Consider the following 23,985-nt stretch of genomic DNA (forward strand, 5'->3'; position numbering starts at 1 on the left):
ATGTCTTTATTATTCCAGAAAGAATGCAGCATGTAATACCTGTATGGCAACCTTTTTTGTTCTTTTTACAGATCAAATTCTTGGGAGATCAGTTTCATTCGACATGAAACTGCTTCCAGTCAAGCAGAAAGTATGCAGCCCTGCTCTAGTCTGATAGCTCCGGCTGCGTGCACACAGCCGCCTTCTCCATCAGCGCTTCGTCAAGCTTTGTCTCCTAACGAGAACTTTGTTTCAAAGCTGTCCATTCAGAATGTGGTAAGCATCCCTTTTTACCCACCTCTAGAGGCATCAAGGAAGAGGTTCCATGTCCTTATGAAATGTCATTATTTAGGATATGGTCATTGTTAGCCTTCCTGATGGTGCAAAATAGACATTGAAAGCACAGAACGTTATGGTGTTTGTCATTCATACAAAAAATGTCTTCATGGATATAGGAATGATTCCTATTTTATTAAAAAATAAACAAAGTTGCGGGAAGTGATCTGCCCTAGACCGCACCTGGATTGGATTTCTGAAAACGGCTTGGTTTGCTTACTGCATTCATGTATGACTTCCTGCAAATGCTCATGAGGCAATTTGCTGTCTAAAGTAATGATGTATGCTCTCAAATAGACATGATACAAAAGCACAGAAGTGAGGAAGAAAGAGGAAAACGAAGCAATTCAAGTCTTAACACTTGTAAAACCATTTTTCCTGCTCAGCACTGCCAACCAGACAGCACCGGATTTCATGTTTAATGTAATGGCATTGCTATCCCTTCACATGTTTTTGTCAGGGGTTCCACTTAAAGCTCTTAACATTAGGTGTTATGGAAGGTCTGTAGACTGCCCACACTGTAGGTGAGGAGAATGAGAACAGCAAATGACCTGGTGAACTTGATCAGTTGTTCACATTCTGCTTAAAGTCACAGTACTATGGGTGTTAAGGCAGAAAATGGTGCAGCTTCCAGCATTCTTCAGCTAGGCACATTAGCCAGGAAATGCTGGGTGTTTTAGGACCATTTTCTCTCTTGGCATGCATAAGGTTGCACCTGAGGCTAATGAATAGGTAGCTTGTTGTTTTATTATTAAAAAAAAAAAATTCACACTCCGGGCTTATACATTTGCACTTCCCACAGAAAGAGACTATTTTTTGGATGGAGAAAGTGGCTGAAAATTGTCTGGATTGCCTGGGTGGTATCAGGGTTGTCTTTACACAGTTGTGCAGAGACACACAAGCACACCTTACTTTGGTTCATAAAAGCTTCAGCTCCTCCAGGGTCTCCCTTATGGCCCTCTTACAGTTAATTCCAACCTGGATGGCCATTCTAAGCACAATGGAATCATGCGGAATTAATCTCTGGTAAGCTTTCTTTGGAACTCTGGCCAGGGCTGGCCAGGGCGGCTTATTTTATATTGTATTGTTGTATTTTTAATTTAATATTTATATTTTAATTTATATTATAATTATTTTAACTTAGTGATGTGAGCCGCCCCGAGGCTTCGGCGAATGGGGCGGCATAAAAATGTTTTAATAAATAAATAAAATAAATAAAACTCAGAGAACAGACACAGGAGGGAACAAAACATCCTGGTGTGTGTAAAGAGGATGAGCGCCTGTGTTCCTGTCAACACCCCAGTTGTAAGTCCATGAAACCTGCACACCTGAAAATTGGGATGCATGCTCAGAGGACCTTACTGATGTGCCCCTCAGGTTCCTTTTGCTTTTAAATGTGTTAATTAACTTCAGTTCCTTTAAATGTGCCCGTATGGTTCAAACCTGCAGTAACTTCTTCAGTCACTCAGTGGCAGATTTCTTTAACCAGTGTATAACTTTGCAGCCCCTGCATTTTGAAACTGGAGAAGGTTGGTGGGCGAAGGGGCAGAGTTATCTGACTGGAGAATGGTGTGGACAGCCACTTCTCTCAGGAGGTTACTGGGATCCACTGTGGCCAGGTCCATGCTCAGGGCTGCTGTCAGGCTTCACTGTAGCTGGACAAGGACTATTCTAACCCATGCCAAAATGGCACCTTTGCTCATTCATTAATAAAGTTGGATTTGAGAAGCGTGCCTTAAGGGTTTGCAGAACCCACGTACGTACATGAAATAGACCGGCATGGTAATTTGGAAGGCAGAGTCCTTTGAAAGGCATGAACAGTGCAGTGGCTGGAAACAGTGGCATTCTCAGTGGGGATCTTTTTGTTAAAAGGAGCCAAGGAGATGGATACCTCTGGCAGGATGTGCAGTGCCCCATGTAAAATGCTCTCTGGGTCTTTGGGTAAAAAATGATGCCCAGTGTCTGTTCGGGATTTCCTGTACATGGGACCACCACTGCAGTAACTCTCAGTGCAAATCTGCAATGGAAATTGGATGTAAACTAAGCCAGGCTGGAGAGGATGAGAGATGGAGTTGGCAGATGTATATTACATCTACTAAAGATTCTTCTGGACTTGGAATCTGACAAGTTGCTAAGAGCAAATTCCTCATAGAGGCCCTGACTTGAGGATGTCCTATTATGAACCCTGTGGGGCCTGTCAAGCTTGCCCATGTATCTCTTGTAACACACTCTCCCCACTGTTTTTAGCTGCCAGTGTGGCTTGGTGAGGGGTTCTTGGGCCAGCCTGTAGAATGAGTTGCTCTCCGCCAGCAGGCTTGCTATGTAGCGCTCTCTCTGGGTGCCGTGAATGCCGTTCCTTCCAGCGTGGTCGCACCACCATGCTCAGTGAAGACAGGTCAGGGTAGAAGTGATCATGGGAGAAGCGACTGGAGCAGAACTGAAATGAACTTGGCAGGCATACTAATTATTCTGGTACAAGTTGAGAAATGATCGACGCAGTCCACTCTTCCAAAGGGCGCACTTTTTCTCCAGAATCAGCCAGTGTTTCTTGTGTTCATGAGTATTTTTTGATGACACATGTTTTGGGTCTGGCTGCTGACCTACTTTAGTAAATGGCACTTCCTAATGTTATGTTTTCCTTTCATAGACAAAAGCAGGATTCAAGAAGAGAGAACAATCTTCAACATTTACCGAAAACAACAATACCTCTGATGTGTCTGTTGGGGGTAAATGCTCATTTCTTTGCTTTTCTCAACATTGGAGGGGGGTGGCTGTTATTACTCTTTCATGTGAGTAACGTACAAAGGGCTTTCAAATTGAAGAAGGCTGTATATGGGCCATTCTTTCTAATGTGAATGAAAAACTAGAATGAATGACTGACCAGCAGTGTAGCAGCTCTTTGACCATTGTATGAGACAGCTGAATGAAGACAGAGTGCCCTTGCCTGTAACATTTGCTTACAAAGCCATAACAGTAAAATGGCATATGTGCTTCTCATTTGGGGCTGTAGGTCCCAAGACTTTGTCTAAACAAGGGGTGACCATTAAGTCAATCTCCAGTTGTTTTGGGCTTTACCTCTCAGCATTCCTGATCATTGGCTGCACTGCCAGGGGATTCAGGAAGTTGATGTCTTAAACATTGGGAGATTTATTTTCTGTTCACCCTTTTTCTAAACTTTAGCTTCAGAAAAGCTGCTGTATCATGCTCCTTTAGACCAGCCTTCTTCAATGTGAACTACAGCTCTCAACACCCCTAGCTTGGTCACAACACTGATGGAAGCAGTAGGCCAGAATATGTGGAGGGCACCATGTGGGAAGACTGCTTCAGACTCGGACAGCACATAATGCAGGAACCTTGCGAAGCCAAGCACATGTGGACATGGCTGGTGTGGATGGGAGACCATCTGGAAAGCTCAGGAGCACCACAAGGGTTCTATAATGAAGGAAACATGGTGTATGAATGGAATAAGTGAATACATCATTTTCCAAGTATGTTCCAGGGAATTTGGGACCTCCTGCAAATATCTGGCACAAACAAGCTTGCCCAACACCACAACACTGAGCACACATGTGTCCATATTCTGGGATGAAGCTGTAATTCCTGTGGTGAATCATCCAATCCAGTAGGCCCGGCTGAAGCCCTGAATGGGCCCATGGGGTATGCTCCAACAGTGTGATCTACCAGGGCCGTATAGCAGTCATGTTGAGGTTCCTCGACAGACAACTTGATGTGGAAAGGCTTCCCTGAACCTGCCAAGCATATAGTTTGAGTAATCAATGCACTGATATGACAGCGCTAAGTGAAGACTCTCATACATCAAGAACCAGTTGCTATGGAAACTAAGCTTTTTCAGAGCTATAGCATTCTGCACATAAATACATTTGGCACATGTCTGTTAGGGACAGAAATGTATATTAAAGGGCCTTGCATTTTGTTTTGACATTTTGCCAGAGTAAAAATAACAATTTGGGAAGGAGGCAGGGATTTGGCTCCTGACCACAGAGAGTAGTAAATCCTCATTTCACCTCCCAATCACTGCTCCAGCATATTTGGAAAGAGCACGTTCACAAGAGTGCAGGTCACATGCATTTTGTACTTGTGTGATGCACACCTAAGTACGAAGTGTCAAAGACCCACTGCATTTTGGTAATTAATCAGAAAACCCCCAGAGTTGTATGCTGCCTGCTGTGCTGAAATTGGAGATAGGCATGTTTCTCTGCAGGTTCCCTTTTTAAATCATAAGTTGTAGCCTGCCTTTGCTTATGCTGACTGCAATCCTGAAGAAATTTATGCTTGTCTGGGGAATATTCTGGAGGCAGATGGTTGATGGTTGAAGTTGTGATGGAAATTCAAAGTGTTCGTCTTATATTTCATTTCTTTCCTTTGCATTGATTTCATTTCTGCACTGCCCAAGAGCCTAAGCTCTTTGAGCAGTTAGCAACAACTGAGAGCCAGTGTGGCATAGTGGTTAAGGGTCCTGGATTAGGACTCCAAAGATCTGGGTTCTACTCCCTGCTCATGAAACTCATGGAGTGACTTTGGGCTAGACACACACAGGTTTTCATGAGGATAAAACTGAGAGAAGAACTGTGTAAGCCTCCTTGGGATCCTTGCAAGGGGAAGAAAGGCAGGGTATAAATGTTATGCAGTCTTTTTCATCATAAAATGTACAAAATTACAAAAGTATGATAGCATAACATTTCCATACAAAGCGTAAAATGAGGTTTTTAAAAAAAGCAACTGCAACAAATTTATGTGCTTCTCCCCTGAGACAGGGCCTGCCAAACTGCGGCTCCTGCCTTGCTTTTAAAGCCTCTGGGGTGGGGAGCAGGTGGAATGGCTCACCCTCGATGGGGCGACATGTCTCCTCCAAAGGGGAGCCTCATAAACCTGTATGACACATAATCAGAGCAGATAGTTGGTGCGTTTTTAAAAGACATTCTCCCGCTCACCAGATGCCCCTTACAATGCTGTGCTTTCCATGCCCTTGTTTTGGAAGCGAGATGGCATCCCTCTTCAGCAGTATGCCAATGGTGAATGCCAGCGAGTTCAGCTTGCACCCTAGCTTCCTGCTACACTCAAACTCCAGAGCACCCAGATAGGTTCTTGAATCACAGCCCCACTGGCGCTTCACACGCTGCAAGAAACTGGGGCAAGGTAGTGTGAGACTGACCTGCCACAGGAACTCTTCCTGTGTAGACCTGGGCCGCTTCTCTTATCCCAGAAGTGCAGGAGACAAAAGCACACATACCATCAGTGCAACATGCAAGGTCTGGTTATCTTTGCATCTGCTTCTCTATCCTTAGCTCTCTCTGAAAAAGCATATACATTGGAATATGTTTATAAAAATTAAGTACTGCGCAGCAGAAAGTCAAATTGCATTGCAAGTTTACTGCAACATCTGATGTTGGCACTTAATGGTTGCTGTGTTGGTTTTGAATAACTAAATCCCTGAAAAATTATGTGTAAGAGCATGGCGGCAGAGTTACACTTAATTTTCATTCAAAGTGCTTCCCAGTGAAAAATTTCCAGGGGGTGCACAATCATGTGAGTGTCAGGGAAGAAAGAATTTTGGGTGAGTTTTTCTGCACACTGTTGTTTACAGCTGGAGTGTATCAGGAGTTGGGGAAGAGACCAAAACACCTGTATAGTGTTAAGCAGGCTGTAAAACTGGGCCATTGATCAGCATCTGGCACTTCAGGAAATACTTTAAAATAGGGAAGGAGGCTTCTCCCCACCCTCTGCATTGACTGTTGGAAATATTAGAGCTGCACCCAAGACTGCAAGCACATCCAGTTTCCAAGAAGGTCACCTGCTCACCATTCTGCACCTTGGCCAGACAGTTTTGGTCCATGGGCTGGTTTACATGTCCAGAACAAGCCAAAGGTTGTAAACCAGACCATGGCCCATAGGGTGGGAATCTCCCATGGAGCCCTGCCCCCTCCCTTGACAGCTTCTGTCCCAGCACCTTTTTAAAGAGAACATTTCCTGAAGTCTGGCCACTCCTTCCTGTGCCACCCACGTCCCAATCAGGGTATGGGCAGTGGGGGAAGAGGGCTGGCTGGCACTTGCACTCAGCTAATGTGGGGGAATCTCCAGCTTATCGCCCACCTCTGCTCAAGGTAAGACGGAGGTTCCCCTTTGCACCATTCCCCTTCTAATGGGGATGCTTTTCCCCAGAGGAGTGTGTCCGTGGAAGGCACAAAGTGGGGCCCATGGAGGATGCTCAACCCTCCATAGGCCAGATCGGGGCTCAGCACAGGCTGGATTAGAGGTTGTCCTCTCCTGCCTTTCTGGGTTAATCCATTTTCTGCATTGGTTTCTTGTCTCTTGAGGCCAGTTCCCTTGTTACTCTCTGAATGAGGGACGCCCCTGCAATGATTGCTCCTGAGCCCCTGTGGGCCCCCAGCTCTGATTGCACAAGCAGCTGTCTTGGAAGAGCTTCCTGCCAGACTGTGCTGTTCCTGTTGTGCTGCATCCCTGCTGGCACAGCGAGCCAAGCTGGCTGCCCGCTCACCCTAGCAACCACGCCTCGCAAGAACAAAGCCGGCTGGCTCCATCTTTGCTGTGGTTGGTGAGGGTGGCTGTTGCCTGCAGGTAAGAGAGAGAAGAGCAGCACAGGCTGGCCTTTGCCAAAGATAACAAAGAAGGAACAGTGCCCGTGGGCTTCCCTGAGGACAAGAAAAATGGAAGTGCTGCTGCCAAGGTGAGAGAGCAGCAGCTTGGGACAAAAAGTTGGATCTGTAGCTAGGCCTGTGGGCAGGGAGGCCAGCACATGTCCTGCATGGAAAGGCTGCATCTACGTGTTTTGCCTCATCTCAGGGAAACCGGGTTGTCAGACTGGTCATGGAAATCTTCCATATCCGACAGCGTTGGATAACATATCTCTGACTGACCTGCATGCAACTTTCCCGTGTTGAGGCAGCAAATTCTCTTCCACCTGCCCACCTTCCTTTTCTCAGGACTCCTTGTTTAGCACTGCTTATAGCATCCAGTTCTCTGTCCAGTTGTTTTCCTCACCTATCCACAGCACTTTTCGGTCTTTCCATCCTTCTTTTACCTGTGGCTGCCTCTGTCTTAAAAGAACACACAACATGGCAGAGTGAGGGGGACCAACCCATGTTCCCATACACTGTGCGGTCCTCACCTACCCTTTGGACAAAACTTGGGGATGCACCAGTAAAAACAGTTTGGTGACTTGGCAGGAGGCTCTGTCCAAAATGAAATGCTCCCCGCAAGAAATGATTGGATACGTGTTGCTGAATCACAGCCTGAGACTTAACAAAGGACAAAGCATGTCAAAGGTATCTGTAAAGGCATCGATAATCCAGCCCCTCTCTGATTTCCTTTTAGGTGTCTTCTTGAAATGAGGTGTCACAGGTGTAAGCCATGTGCCTCAATTATAAAATGACCTTTGTGATTTCAGTAATTCCTATTTGTCCTGCAACACCTTTTACCAATTACGCTGGAGCTTTTTTGCTTTAGTTTAGTCACCTATCCTCTTGTATCTCAGTGGATGAGTACAAAGAGTTGCAACCAGTAGTTCAGCAGCATCTATGTTTCTGTTGGAGATCTTTAATAAACATTTTAATATTGTCTTGCTTAATATTTAGAGTGGGGGAAATAATAAACATTGGAGTTAATTCTAGCATTCAGATGATTAGCTCAAGTTGTTTGAACAGCAGGAGTTGAGAACACATCCTTCAGCAGAAAAAAAAAATCCAATTAGCTTTCCAATTAATATGCAACCTGTTGTCTCCTAGCTGTTGGCCCCACCTGGAGTGATGATTATGGACCACAAAGAAGGAAGATTTCTCTAAACCCCACAGTTCGTCTCAAAGCAGATAAATTAGAGATGGTAAATACCTCATCTATTTTTTTTTCTTCTTTCTGTATTTTGACAGCAGAGAGTTCTTATTTTATGTTACTTCAAAATAAAATTGTCATTCCTCTTGGGTAAATAGCTTACTCATCAAGCTTATGATATGCTGTGCTGAATCTGCAATGATGCTTGATGAAAGCGTTTAGTATAAACTTAATGTTGTAATAATAGCAAGAACAGCAGCAGCACTGACATCAGTAGTAATAAAATAAATTGAAATGGTCTGGTCAGATCAGTGGACAGTATCAAGTACTGGCCACTGCAATGTTTCTGTGCTGGAAGTGGTAGTGATAACATTTTAATACAGAGGATTTACTACCAACAGTGACAAACATCTAAATATTTATCTGCCCTTCCTCTCTAGGTCAGGAGCAGTATTTTCTAGTACTTTCTTGGGCTGTGAGCAAGTTCTACTTTCATATTTTGCTACCAAGAGTGTAGAGAGTGCAGAGCATCAGCCCTGAGGGCCAAATCCAGCTCACCTAAAATCCCAGTCTAGCCCTCCGTTCCCCGCATGGTCATGCCCCTTTCCCACCCCATCTGCCCAGCCGTCAGTCATCTGGTGCTTTTCTGATCTGGTTGAGTAATTTGAAAAAGCTGCAGTGCTTCTCCCAAGGCTTAGTTCCTGGCAGTGAGAGGTTTAGTCTAAAATATATGGATGTTCTTGGCCCTTCCTTTTGCCTTCAACCCCGCCCTCCACTGGAAGGAGGCCAGCGAACACTTCCCCAAAATAGAATTTGGCCCTGGGACTGCAGGAGGTCTTGCACGCCTGAGCTAGCACGATGTGTTCAGAGCCAGCCTTGGCCCCTGCCCAACCTGAGGTTGTTGCTGCAATTTTATTTCCGAGGATGAGCACTGCCTAATGGATTCTTTTGCAAACTGTGGAGGATATTAGCTTAAAACAGATCCCTCCCAAAAGCTCAAACCCAGTATGCCAAGAAACATTTTACACATGGAGACAAGTATCCCAGAGTGGAATGGATGTTTTCCTTTGACATTTTTGCTGCAGTGGTTCTTCCACCTGAAGAGGCAAGGTGCTTCTTACAGTGAAACAATGGCAGTCGCTCTGCCACAACAAGCGCCAGAATCTCCCGGGCAGGATGCCCGAGAGAGGCTGCAGGGAGATACACGTACCTCTTTTACACGGTCTCCGCTGTGAGAACAGGCAGTGACAAACTGGTGGGCTCTTTGGGAAATGCAGTAGCAAACTGGACGGGGATCTTTTTCTGAGCAGGAACGCTTGCAAGCGTTTCCTCATGCAGCCAGTCAGTGAAATCATCTTCCAGGAATCTGCGGTCATTTGAGCTTTGGACCAAGAGTTTCACATAACCAGGAGATCATTGTAAAAATCTATGAAGGCTTGCAGTGGATAGTGTCGTGGCAAATCACAACCACAAAGCAGTGTGGAAACAGCAGCTTCTAAGCTAACCACTGGGGGAATTATGTGTCTGCAAGGAAATGCCTTCTTACTGTACAGTCATATAAAAATAACTGTTGATTTGACAGAATTTACTTACTTTAAGCTAACGTGCGTACGTTCATTTGCTCGCTTACTTGTTCATTCATTCGTTTCAGTATCCTTCCCAAAATGTCAGCCAAGGCTGTAAAGAATATCCAAGTCTAGAAAATGGGTGTTGGTACATAGCGTTTCTGCACCCCTGCCTCATTTTTTGGGTGGTGGTATAAAGCAGTTTTGCAGCAATGGACCTGGGCTTGCCTTGTGTCTTCTTACATATGACCTTTTGGGAATAAATGTCACAGAAAAGGTCAGAATCTCTTGGTCAAAATGTAACTGTTTCTGCAAAATCCATAATCCTGCGAAATCCATATTTGCATAACCTTTACTATGCTAATTCAGGCATCAAAATTTTAAGCTCAGACCCATCTTGTGAGGTAGGGTATATGCAAAGAATGGGTCAGTCACCAAGTTAGATGGCTAAGTCGGGATTCAAGCTCTAGTATCTTTGTTATCAGTCCAGCAATTGCTTTGTATACTATAGACTACCAAAGTGTGTGTAAAACTTTGCCTAAATCTTTAAAAAAAACCAACTGTGCTTAAGTCCATTTAATTCAGTAGAACAGGTTGTAACTAATTTATATCCATGGGACTTGATGAGTTCAGTGGGACTTTCAGCCCTTGCTATTTTTTCTTATTTAAAAAATATAGAGCAGGCTGACTAACTTCTAATAAACTCTAAATATTCAGAAATATTTCTGTAGGTCTTCAGCCAAAGTAACTGGAAGATTCCCATTTTGGCCAGCAGCCGCAAACACTTAGTGGCTACAGTAATGAAATTGTTCTCTTTGTTCTTGTCGCCAAGCAAATGAATTTCAGCAAGGACTCCTTGGCCTCCAGTTGAGACCTCACAGAGAGTGAGAGAGGACCAAGAACAAAACAGGACTTTAGCAGCTAGTGTAACTGAAGGAACGGACTCGGCTTCTGGAGCCAGATGCAGCGCTGAAATGGCTGCAAGCATGTTCATGGTGGAAGCATCATCCAGCCATTTTTCCGGTGGTTTTCACAGGCTTCCTCTGTGCATCCCATCTACATGTGCACAGGATTGGCTTCTTGGGAGAGCTGACCGGAGCCCCACTTCTTCTTGGCATGCTACTCTTGGGCAGGGGTGTAGCAGCTACTACAGGCCTGACCAGAGTAGGCGGAGGGTCATATAAGAAAGGCCTCTGCTTGGAGTAAACCGATATGCCGGCCTCATTAGAGCAAGCCTGATCTGGATGCTGTTTGCCAAAGAAGAGGGCAGAATGGAAGGGGCTGGGGTTCTGCTTCGCCTCTGCGAGGAATCCCTGCACAATCTGACTTGGCTGTTCGGCTGAGAAGGGTTTTGTAAGGGGGACCTTCAGAAACAGCACCTGCCCTCAGGCTTAGAGTGAAAGGCATGCCATGAAAAGAAAAGCGCTTGGGAAGAAGGAGGAAAGAAGCAAACTCTGGCGCTAGTTTTTAGTTACAATGTTCTAATAAGTGTTGCTTGTGGCAGCAAGGGGTGGAGCAAATTTTGTGCAGCCGCTCCTTCTGTGGCTAACCTATAGAGCCAGCCTAGTCTCTCGTTTGCCGTGATGTTCTTCGCCAGATTCAGGATGCAGTTTCCCTGGGCCCCTGGTTCTCTGGTCGATGGATGAGGGCAGAGTCTGCAGTTCCAGGGTGACTCTCAGTTTAAGCTGAATGTTCATTCAGGCAAGCTGGGGTGAACCTGGCTCCCTGAGGCTGCTCTTATTAAAACGGACTTTCCTGAAACCCAAAATACACATTCAACTGTAGTCACATTTAGTTTTCTGGAAAATATGAATTCCAGTAGTACATGGCCACTTTCTCCCAAAGTTCTTGCTACTTCAATGTAATCTTCCCTCTTGGTCAGGATGCAGTCAAGGACAGCTGATCCCCTTGTCCCCTCCCCTACCTTCTGAGAGAGGAATTTGGTGGCCAGACATGTTAGGGGTTTTATGGAGATCTTGTACTTAGCCAAGACCGCTTCCCAACAAATATCAAGGTAATGGAAGTCTCCCATTGCTGCCACTCGTTGCTTCCCCAAAACATCTGCAATCTGAGTGGAAAGTGTTTGGATCTCATACAGTTTTTTTTCTCTTCAAGAGCTTTCATCAAGATGCTTTTAGCAGCAATTTCTCACTGCCATTTGCCTATGTCGCATGTGTTTTTTGAGATTTGTGCAAGAACAATTCATTTTTGTTTTCATGATACTTACTTCTTTTCACCCCTTTCAATGACAGTAAGTGTGAAATCTTTTTAAATAATATGAAAAATTGCTTTGGGCTGTGAGGGCCATCAGCTAAATAATTCCTATCACTTTGGCTATGATATCGAAAATTGGCTTTGGAATTTGCCCTTCTGTTTTGCCACATTTTTTATGACAGCCAAGTGCTAATGCAGTGCAAAGAGCTGTACTTCAAATTGCACATGCTGCTTTTAAAAGATTGTCTCTTAACTCTGTGTTCAGGTGCTGGTACACTGCTGGGAAATGGCTCTCTTGGTAATGTTGCAAGTACACTTTATCCCCCTTCTCATGATACTTTAATAGGTAGCCCCATCTGTCAAGTAAGAGCACAATCTACCCAGCACTGCCGCTCTGCATGGTTTTGTCTGTTTCAGTGGGAAGTTGCTGAAATGAGTGGAGGTCACTGAGCAGCTGGGTTTGGATTGCATCTAAAAGGCATACTTGCTCTCACTTGGATTCCTTGAATCTCTTGTTTGTCCTGCCTTGTGCTTTTTCTTGGCAGGCATGGCTACCCGCTGAAGCACAATGAGGAGGAGGAGTTCGGGAGAAAGGAAAGCATAGAAATGTTTACACTTATGTTGTACAGAGATTATGTAATGAACCACTGTGAGCACCCTCTGGGCTGCTCTAGCAGTGCCTTATTTTTTAAAGGTGCATTTAGCATCAAGTTTGCAGTTGATGCTAAATGCACTTCATAACTCATCAACAAGTATATAAAACTTTCTATTTTGATGGTACATAGGAGAAACAAATGTGTCCTATCTTTAGGTGATGGGGAGCAAGATGAGGAAATGATTTGGGGGAAGTCATTGGTCCATCCTCCTTGCTACCCTCTTTTTAGCAATTCAACAAAACAAAGGCGAGAGCAGGGCCAGTCTGCTAATCCATTGGAAAGTTTACTTCTCCCCTCACCTTTCCTTGGCCTGGTGTCTTGTTAGATTGTAAGCCTGCAGGGGCCACCTTATTTTACTGATTGTTCTTAAGCTGCTCCCATAATCTTTTTTTGCAGAGGAGTGGGATAAAAATACTTTACATAAATAAATAAATAGCGTTTCCCACATCTGTTGTCTGAATTCTAATGCCATGTGCTCTCCAGTTCCTGCGCATGTGTGCCGATCCAGTCGCTTCAGGAAGCTGAGCTTGTGGGAAAAGATGTGCCATCAAGATCAAGATCATGTGCACTGGGGGCCCCACTTATTCCCAGTGATGGTGCCAAGCTGGGAAATGAATGACTTGGGGTGATCAGCATATTAGATGAATGAGGAGAAAAGTCAGGCAGTAAAGCATTCCTTGCCTTCATCATGTCGGAGAGAAGGTGCTAGTCTTCTTCCTGACATGCCGCCTTTTACATGTAGGTATTGTGAGAACATTCAAGTGATCTGAAAGGGTGCAGTTCAGCAGTGCAACTTAAGATGGGTCCCAAGTTTTCTGCCTGTGGTTGTGGTACTTATGTGCCATTGCGTCCAACTTATGGTGACCCTATGAATACATGTCCTCCAAAATGTCTGGTCCTCGAGAGCTCAGCTCTTGTAAGCTCAAAGCTGTGGCTTTTTTCATGGCATGGAGCCATCTCAGGGTTGGTCTTCCTCCTCTTCTGTCCTCAGCTTTCTTTATCTTCTCTGGTGAGTCGTGCCGTCTCATAATGGTTAACGGTGGTGCTAAAAGGCAGTTCTTGTTTGCCATACACAGTTGTAAAGCAAGAGGTCAGGCTCATCCTTCTAAGAGAGAAAATGAATTCTTGGTGCTGCTTCTGTCTCCTCTTCCTAGGCTCTGAATTTTCTTGGGATTCAACCCACAAAAGAACAACAGGAGATCCTAAGACAACAGCTGCCAAAGGATTCTAAGGGAACAGTGGCTTTTGGAGGTAATCATTTGAAGAAAGTTCTAGCAACATGTAATCAGGAGTTATGCATTCTCTCTCTCTGCTCCTCGCTTTCTCCTCCTCTCCCTCCCCTCTCCCCCTGCCCCTGCCCCCAGTGTAAAAACTTTCCATGCAATGTTGATTGTCTTCTAATAAAAACACAGTTTAGGTTAAATTATCCAGTGTGACATTAGACTGGGTGCCTTTAGCCTAAGCTCTGCTTTGCCAGTCTGACAGTGGTCTTTTGTTTTGCTTTTGCATTGTGTGCCAAAACATTTTTTAAATTTTCAGCTACCGTGAAGTCAGACGTGTTTGAGGGTTTTTGGATTAAAACCTAGCTCCTCTTGCATTCTGATTCCACTGTCCTTGAAAAGCCAAAACAAATGCACAGAATGAATGAGAAGGGGGGTGTATTTAAACTATGGGTAGGATTTCTAAGGGAGGAACTGGTTGAGTAGGAGGTGCTATTGCTTACAGCCTTTCCAAAAGATTCTGGTTGGCCATTGTGGGAACAGAAAGTCGCACTCGTTTTGATGCAGAAAGACTCATCTTGTATTCGTATTGGTTACTATCCTTTTTTGCCAAGACGACAAAGTGAAACAAAACCAATGTAAAATAAATGCATAAAAAGGGGAAAAAATGAAAAAGGCCATTAAAACAATCACATACTAAAATAATTGTAAATATGAAGTTAAGAAAATGTGTCTTAACACTTTATCTGAAAGCCAAGGGAGGGGAATCATAATTCTGGAGAGAAAACATTCCACAATTTAGCAGTGACACAGGAGACACCCCTTTCTTGGATGCTGGCTAACCATCCCTAGCAAACAGTTTCCTTTGAGTATCTCAAAAATGAGATAGATTCATAAAGAAACAGGTAGTCCCCTAAATTGCTGGCCCTGGGCTATTTAGGGATTTAAAGATTAACACCAGCACCTTGAATTGAGCCTAGTTTTTTAGTGTTGGTGTAATAGCATCTCAACTTCATGCACCTATTAGCAGTCTAGCTGCTATATTTTGAACTAGCTGAAACGTCCAGACACTTTTGAAAGGTAGACATGTTTCAGTAATCAAGCAGAAAGTAACCAAGGCATGGATTCTTATGAAAAATTAAGGAGTCATGAGAAATTAAGGAATGGTCCTGCATAGCAGTACCTGTCCGAAACCAGAAGAGTTAACCTACCACATAGCAACATTCTTTTCATCTTGACTCTGCCTGTCTTTAAAGCTATACGGGACTGCCGCAGGAGGCCTACTTGGGTGTCAGCATTGTTTGCTTTGGAAGAGGCCACTGTTTTCTTTTGTTTTCACTATGAACCCATAGACCATCTCGAAAGTACACTGGAGAGTTTTATTAATTTATTTGTTACTGGCTTTTATATAGAGTGGTACCTCGGCTCATGAACTTAATCCATTCCATGACTCTGTTCATGACTCGAATTGGTTTAGAGCCAAGTCAAATTCCCCCATAAGGTTCAATGTAAATAAGGTTAATACAGTTTGCCCCTTATGAACAGGGTCACAAGTTGATTTGGGTCACGAACCAAGTCAAATTTCCACATAAGGTTCAATGTAAATAGGGTTCATCCATTCTGTAAACATTTTTTTAAATCACAAAAATTTGAAACAAAGTAACAAACAACAACAAAGTATAGTATAGTAGAGAACACTAACCTAGGTTGGGGGTGGGATTATTGTTTGGAGGGAGAGTCCAAAAGATAATCGTGCGATAGTGATCGTGCTCGGGGTGTGTGTGGGGTGGTGGAGATGGTCACGATTGTGGTTGTCACCCGATGCGGAGTTCGCAACCTGAGGCAAAATTTCTCCGAAATTTCTGTTCGCAACCTGATTTGGTCATGAACTGAGGCGTTTGTGAGCCAAGGTACCACTGTACTACCCTATTCCCATACATTCTGGTGAGTTTACAACAATTTAAAACCAACAACAATTCAAATTCAGATTAAGAACAGCATATTAAATAATAATAATCTGGGAAAGCCTGTCAAAAGGCACATATTAGTAGCTCCCCCTTGAAGGTACCTGTCTGGAATATCTCATGCAACTCTCCAGGCACACCATTCCATGTTTTGGGGCAACCAAGGATTATAGCTCAATGCATAGACTCACATACTTATTCTTTGGTCTTTCCCAGCCTCATTGTTCCAAATGTGTGGTTACTATTCTACCTTATTGTTAATTTGATATGTTTTCATGACTGAGGTGTGTTGTAGGAAGATGATTTGGGAAATCAAATATATGTAGCAGGTTCTTCTACTTCCCCACTTTTGCATGCTCAGATTTGATTTGTAACTTCTTACTTACAAATCTTACAGATTTGATTTGTAACTTCTTACTTATAAATTTGTTATCCATTGCATCTATACTGAAAATTATGCAGTATCTGTACTCCTCAAACCAGAATAGCTAACCAGGGTCATGCTATGGATTGTAATTCTAGTTTGGAGTGGCAAGCACAATTGCAGCTTGCCAGTTTTGATTTAATAGCAATCAAAGTGGAGGAATATTATTTAGAGATGGGCCATGTTTTGGTCAACATTCATCAGCCCTAGGAAGCATAGCAAGTAGTGGGGAATCATGGGATTTGTAGGCCAAAATATCTGAATTTGTTAAGATTCTGCGACCTTTTTGCATTTTCCAGATTTCACAGCATACCCTTTGAATCCAGTATAATTTAGGAAATGGATGATATAAAATGACAGGGTCAAAAATTAGAAACCTATCTGCAACAACTCTTAAATGTAATTTTAAAAACAGAAACCAGGGAAATTCGTATGTGCTGTTATTTCCCACTGCACGAAAGGCCTTTGACAGGAAAGAATGTATCTATCCGCACGAGATTCTCTTGAAATTTGGAATTTAAGTTTCCAATTGTATTCGGTTAACATGTATTGTCAGTTTGTGTTAATGGAGTAAAATCAGATGTTTTTCATTCTAAAAGAAGTACATACCAAGAATGCTTGAGTTAGTTCATTTTCTTTGGGAGAAACATTAATCCATATGTATTGCTGGTACAATTTATTGGTGTGTAAATATATATAAAGTTTATGTTGTATATGTTTGGTTAATATAATTATTAGAGATATATTTTCACAGGTTTAATATTTAGTTATATACTGTAATAATATAACTATAGTTATATGTGTATAGCTTGACTGAAGTTGTAGGATAATTTTGATAATTGTAGGTATTTTTAACCTAAATTACCTAAAAAGCCTAAAAAGAAAGAAAAACAGAAAGGCTTAAGAAAGAGAGAACCAAATTTCTGATGCAAATATTGACAAGCTGGCCATGGGAGGTTGGACAGGAATTGTAGCTTGATGCTTTTGCAGTTGATCTTGGAGATATGCACTAACAAAATGTCTATTTTAGATTTTGTTCAGGTGGCAAAAACTCTATTCTGTTTGCAGCTGGATGGGGCAGGTGAGACCCAAGGACCTACAGGGTTTACTACTGAGGAAGTTGCCACGTTACTAGATTCCCAGGTATATAATGTGACTCTTTACCAGAACTTGATTAACTATTGTAGCTATAAACCAAGGTTAATTTTTTAAGGTTGTTGTACTCTTGATTTATTTTAACTCATTTAAACACAGCTTCATCAAAACATCTTTGAAGGATTCTAGTCAGGTCCTTTCAAGCAACACACTGCACGATATTCTCAGAAATGCCAGTAAATTGGCATGCAAGTATTTCAGTTCCATAGATTGCTCCCAAATATGTGGCCAATGTGTTATTTTGCATATTCTGAATGTGATCCTAAATTAGAATCATTCTTCCAGTAGTGGGGTGCTTTTGGTGGCAACTCTGATAACCTGAAGCCCTTGAATGAGAGAGATCCATACAGCTGCCTTTCAGGGGTAGTGGAAACTTTTCTTTTTGAGAAAGATATCAGCAGATACCAAAGGCTATGTGCTATATCCAATAATTTGTATTGTTTACTGGTCTTTTCTCCTGCTAGTTTTTATTGTTTTTCATGTTCTTTTAAAATGTTTTGCAAATTTAATTCTGTAAAAGCACAATTCTGTGTACCTCTTAGCAAAAGTAAGTCCCACTGAGTTCAGTGGTCCTTACTCCTAAGTGTGCACAAGGTTGTAGCCACTGTATGATCTGGCTTAACATTTTAAGATGAAATTAAAGCAGCCTTATGAGCATCTTCTAAAAATTAGCCTGCCCTTTGATGATCAGTTAGGATATTGTTAAGAAAAATGTCTGTATAAATCTTGCTGATTTTTTGTTCTTCCATATCAGTTTTTGCAAGTTTAATTGAATTATTTGCAGAGGGAAAATTATAGGACTTTGAGCAACATCATATGACGCCAGTGTGCCGGTAGGAGCGAGATCTTGTGCAATAGGAAACTTGCAATTTTACAGACCACTCAGAACAAATGGAAAAGTTAGTTTCGGAAAGGGGGCACATCAGCAGAGCATGCAGAAGGGAGTTCTGCTGAATTTGTCCCAGTCTGGAAATGAACGTTTCTGGGGCTATTTTTTAGCACAATATGCCTGTTATGCAAGCAGTCACTCCCACTGGCGCAAGCAAAGCAGCAGAGATGACATGACAGCATTAGTTACTGTCCTTTATATTTACAAGACTGAGTTAGAAAGTTTAAACAATAAAGATTAAGTTTCTCAAATTACTTTATGATTAAATTCTTATGTCCATGTCCGTAATTCCCTTCCTTGCCTCCATACTTAAATGTATACAGTTTGTATCCTGTGCTTCTCCCGAAAGAGATGAGATGGAAGAACTTAGGAACGAAAGAAATGAAGCATTGAAAGAAATACGTAAATTGAAGGTAGTATTTTGCTTTATAATTTTAAACATCTCTTTGCCTGTTTTAAACAACTCTCTGAAATGTGTGCAGATACCACTGGACAGCAATGTGGGGTATAAATAGAAGGATTGAAACCTCAGTTCCATGTGTGGCTAGACAGAACCAAGCCCTACAGTTCTCACCATGCCTCCACCAGTATGGTTGCTTCCACCCTCCATAGGATGCCTGGAATCCTTCAGGTGCAGAGAATTCTGGGCAGTCCCACTGGATTGCACTGCCCGGCAAATAATCATATGCTTGATTGATTCAATCTGCAAGGGTTTGCATATGAATAAAACAATAATTTGGAAGGGAAAAACATGATCCAGTCTTTGAAAGTACATGCTCCAGGATATCCATGCTTCTCCTGAGAAGAAGCATTCTTTCCTATATGGAAGAAAAGTAGGAATGCCTCTTCCAAGGATTTTGAAACAATTAGCGCACTTGCAAGCCAGCACAATTATTTAGTGTTAGACTTGTACCATGAAGACTCCCTAGCTGCCCTGTAACTCATTGAGTGATGTAAGGACGATCATGCTTTCTCAGCCTAACCTAGGTCACAGGTTTGTTGTGAGAATAAATGGAGTAGAGAAAGCATTGCTGCTCTCCTGAGGGAAAGGCAGGATAAAACTGAAATACTTTTTTTGGGCCTACCCAGTTCAAGAACACCTTTTGAATGGGTCAAAATGTGTTTTGTTGATGAATCTAATCAATTAATCAGCTAAACGTTGCACCTCTAGTTTCATTCAGTTTTTATTCATTCATTCATTTCTCATTGTTAAGGCTCCTGGATTATTCCTTCTCCTTTCCTCTGTACATGCTTTAACTAGAATCTGAGAAATAAATGGAGTCCTCATTAACTGTCCTGTCTATAAAGCCAATTTCTTATAAATCACAAAGAAATGAGCTTCCTAGTAATAAGAAAAGTATAGATTTCTATTCTTATACAAGTGCTTTCTTTCTTTCTTTCTTTCTTTCTTTTTAAAGAACTCTTTTAAACTGTTACTTATTATAGGCATTCTCTAATTTTCTGCTGGCAGAAGGTTTCCCACTCCATAATTTATGTTTCAGTAACACTCTGCCAACTTCATGGAATAATCACCGTTCCTGTCTGGCTGCCTGCAATAAGGCTTAATTTGTTCAGTAATAAAGAACATTTCTGATTTTGTCCCTTGGACCAAAAAAAAAAAAAATCCTCTCTGCACTTCCACGTTTGAGTCCTTCATGCTGGTGCCCGGTGCTATTGCTACCCAGTTCAGTAGCAGCGCTCGCTTTCAATCTGCAGTCGCGTTGCTTTCTATCTGGTCATTTTTAATAGTTGCCTTTCCTGGATTCAGGTGCACGCCTTTGATTAGAAGGAATTCAGAGAGAGTATTTGGCCAGGCCATGCTGGCTGGACTTGATGGGTTTAAAAATCATGTATGGTCATTACATTACATTTCCTGTCCCATGAGGCTTCCGCCAACCTTGAGGCTAGGGTGCATCGGACAGGGAACAAGCTTTCTTGTTTTCCTTATGCCTCCAGCCTAGATGATTGATGTGGCTTGCGATGTCGCCAGACTAGCCCTCAACTGCTTTAAGAAGATGCCATTAAGGGGGAAATGGCAATAAAGAAATTTAGATCTGCTTCTGTGTGTGTGAGAATGAGAAAGTCAGCATATCCATATGTTTAGTACTTCATGTTTAGTATCCTCCATGCTTGATGCATCTAATTCTCCAAACCCAGAGACTTTTGTGCATCTAGGACATGATCCACAGTGTGGTAACAACAGCTTTCACCCCTCTGCTCCTCCCACCCTGCCCCTTTTTATTAATTTTATTTATTTATTTATTCAACGCTTTTCTATCCTGTCCCCTACAGAATGTCTTGGGATGGCTTACAATAAACAAATAGAATAGAACAGCCCCACAGCATCTGACCATTAATATACTAAAACCCCAATTAAAATAAATTAAACATTAAAATAACAGGAAAATAAAAAGGGGTTAGCTTGGTTTTGAAAAGAATAAAGTGACGGCACCAGGCGAACCTCTCTGGAGAGCGTATTCTACAGTTGGGACGCCACCACAGAGAAGGCCCTCCTCTGGGTACTCTCCCTCCTAATCTCCTTCAAGGAGGGCTCCTGGAGGAGGACCTCTGCCTCAAATGTCAAGGGGCGGGTGGGTGCATAGGGAAGAAGGCGCTCCTTCAGGTATCCCGGACCCAAGGTGGCCATTTTTGGCCCCCTAGATAAAGTGCTGCAGAGGGAGAGTCCTAAGCCATCAGCCCCACTTTCTGCCTCCCCCCACCCCCCAGCACACCCCGTTCCTCTTCTCCAAGGCAACTAAAGCAGTTCTTCTCTTGCTGACTGCATTGGGGCTGAGTAGTGGCCCTTCAGATAATCCCCGGAAGCTAACCCGAGGCTATCTATGGAAGCCGCCCCGAGGCTCATGCAAATGGGACGGCATACAAAAACTCCAAATAAATAAATAACCGTTCCTGCTGTTTGTTCCTGCGACAGCCTCACCCATCAGTGCAATGATGGGAAACACCAAGACCTGGAGAGCATTTTGCCCCAGAGACTGGCTGCGCAAGAGCAACAAATAGTGACTGGTCCTCCCAGAACTCTGAATGCTTGGCTGAATGTTACAAGCCAATTGGGTGAGTGACTGTCTCCCACTGCAGACAGGCAGGCGAGGCACACCTAACCCATTCTGGTCACCCCGTAGCTTGATTATTCTAGTAAATCTGCAGAGCCAATGATTGGCAAGCATTAGAGGTTTGGGCTAGATACGTAAGGTGCTGGGACCCTGATACTCCCATGAAATAGCAGCGACTAGGAGGGTTAAACTCCGCTTTGGAGCCAGTCCTCCAAGGCATTGCTTCTGTGCATGTGTGTTTCACATAGCTCTGGTGCCAGCAAGAACAAGGGGCAGCAGATGCCACAGCCCACCTGTTGGCAGCCTCTTTGCCTGTCAAGCAGGAATGCGGAGGAAGGAGCGGAGCAAGAGCACGGCCGTGGTGAGAAGGCAGGCTCACTGAGGGAGAGGGCCACCAGACTCCAAACCCTGCATGGAGTGCCAAGGATTAGGCCCTGGGATGCGCGAAGCCATACGACGGAGTGCCATTTCCTGGGGCACACGAAGAGTGCCGGGATCCCTCATGATGGCACAGCAAAGCAAACAAACCTTGGAAATGGAAGGAATACTTGCCGAGTAGGAGAAATAATAGATGCTGAATTGTGGCTGGTGTAGTGCTAATTTGATCTAGTGCAGTGATGCTTGAAAGTTAGAGCCACAGAATGGCCAGCAGCGTGCATTGTGGACTGAGGGCACCTTGTTAGTTGCTGCATGGAGTCAGGAGATGCCACTTTGCCAGGCTTTCTGCTGTCCCAGCAAAGCCATGATCTCTATAGAGCTCTCAGTTGCTGGCCCACTCATACACAGCAAGCCCTTTTTTAGACTGATGGACTCTACTGCATTGTGCAAACAGGGCCACTCTCAGTGGCCACTCAATTCTCTGGTCCATTCCTTGAGGCCTGGCAGGTAGATTTCCCTCCATGGAAACTCAGGTGCTACAGTAAAATTGTTATAACCAGTACTAAGCACTTCAGAGACCTGGATCGTATGCAGCATGAGGTCGACACACTTGTGATGACAACTAAGAAACAAATGGCTTCTCTAAGGGTTCCTTCAAGAAGTAGACAAGGAGGAGGCCTTCACCTTCCAAAAGGCACATGAGATAGAAGTGCTATCGAACATAGGTTAGCATACAGAGACATGCTGTTTTTCCTGTTCTTGCTTAACCCTCACCAGCCCAGAGTGCTGGGTTCACATGTCAAGACAGCAACTCACAAATGACCTGTCCTGGGTTGTTTCAGCAGGCTGAGTCAGAACAGAAGTGACAGGCAGGTGCTTAGACTTTTTCCACTCCCTCTCAAACATGCTGAGTCCTGGGTTACCCCAAGAATTGCCATTAGGGGAGAACCAGGTCAGTGATGTGGTATTGTTGTTCCACTAAACTTGCACACCAGAATGAACTCTGTATAATGGAATACCCCTTTCCTAGGCAACACAAATGATTTGTTGGCAGCTGTTTTAGCAATGATTGGCAATGCCAGTCAGATTTCCTTGACTCATGTTGATCAAAGGACAAAAAAGAGCCTCAGAAGTCATTGCTTAATTATTTTCCCCTTTCGTACTAACAGGAAGAATTGGCAGAGTCAGAGCGTGTGAGAAAGCAACTAGCTGAAGAGCTGCATACTACCAAACAGGTATGTGGAAAGTCTTTTGGGGAGGAGAAAAACTCTCATTGTCCTTCATTTTTGAGACATTCCTCACATCTTGCAAACTTACTAATGGCAGTAGTCTTCTCCCCTTTATAAAAACATTAAGTGCTGAAGATTAAATTGCACTCTTTTTTTGGCTTTATCCTTTGTCTTCTCCCTACAGTATGCAAGGTATATATTTCTGCATGATGTGCATGGACTCTATTTGCTTTTATCCTAAAATGACCTAATGGAGTAGGTTAGATCAAGATAATCTTCCCAGTCGAAACCCAGTACTTTATGCTACATTGGCTGTCCTTCTCTTCTCTCTTTGTATTTAGATTTGATTTTCAATAGATAGCCTAGAATTAGCTGTTTTACTTTTGCCATGTTTTTATATTGTTGTAGAGTTCAAGCGCTTCTGACTCTCTGATGAAAGGAAACCACATATGGAATTGTCATTTTCCATTGATCAGCCCTTAGTGTTGCATAGAATCGCAAGACTGGAAAGGATCCAAAGATCTCATCCCACCTTCCCTAAATGGCTGTATGCTAACCCACTGCACTCAGAGTGCTTATAGAAACCAGGGCCTATCCAGATGGCTTCAGCCATGGGATTTGCCTTGGCAGTTGTATCCCTGTGGCCCAAGAATGCAGTTGGCTTAGATTGCTCTGACTTCTAGCAAGGTGGTTCTGGCGTGATCCCTGTCGTTTGCTTGACAGGTTTTCTGTAATGAATGCAAGACAGTTTGGGCAGGAGCAAAATGCTTCCCTTTTTCTGAGTCATTTTTTACACTATATTGGAAGAATGTGTTGCAGGAAGGAAATTCCTCTGCTCACAATATAGCGCAGAGCTTGCAGAAGGAGAGGGAACCTTTCACCCTTCTGCAAGCTGAATTAGGCCCACAGACACAAGTTACTGATTCATGATGTGCAGCTCCTTAGTATTACGGTAGGAGAAGGCTCTCGGCCCTCAGGTACAGACCTCCTCTACTTAACTTCCTGTCTGCAGCTAGGCATCAGTGGCTGTCACAAGGAAAAATGTGGGTCGGGGAGAGAGGCTTACCTGTTCTTAAGGCAAATCAAACTCTCTTTCTCA

General features: G+C 43.4%; 1 protein-coding gene across 3 annotated transcripts in view; it reads left to right on the forward strand.

Annotated features, from left to right (window-relative positions):
- Positions 1-23,985, forward strand: part of STXBP4 (syntaxin binding protein 4) — a 136,753-nt gene that overhangs the window by 19,976 nt on the left and 92,792 nt on the right. For all 3 annotated transcript variants that reach the window (XM_044422059.1, XM_044422058.1, XM_044422057.1), the window contains 7 exons: positions 72-255; positions 2,963-3,041; positions 8,079-8,173; positions 13,711-13,807; positions 17,195-17,307; positions 18,532-18,621; positions 22,827-22,892. In XM_044422059.1, coding sequence (XP_044277994.1) covers positions 72-255; positions 2,963-3,041; positions 8,079-8,173; positions 13,711-13,807; positions 17,195-17,307; positions 18,532-18,621; positions 22,827-22,892 — 724 coding nt within the window. The remainder of the gene's footprint in view (positions 1-71; positions 256-2,962; positions 3,042-8,078; positions 8,174-13,710; positions 13,808-17,194; positions 17,308-18,531; positions 18,622-22,826; positions 22,893-23,985) is intronic.

Source organism: Varanus komodoensis, unplaced genomic scaffold, assembly GCF_004798865.1.
Source record: "Varanus komodoensis strain SLA01 unplaced genomic scaffold, ASM479886v1 scaffold12, whole genome shotgun sequence".
Classification (NCBI taxonomy): domain Eukaryota; kingdom Metazoa; phylum Chordata; class Lepidosauria; order Squamata; family Varanidae; genus Varanus; species Varanus komodoensis.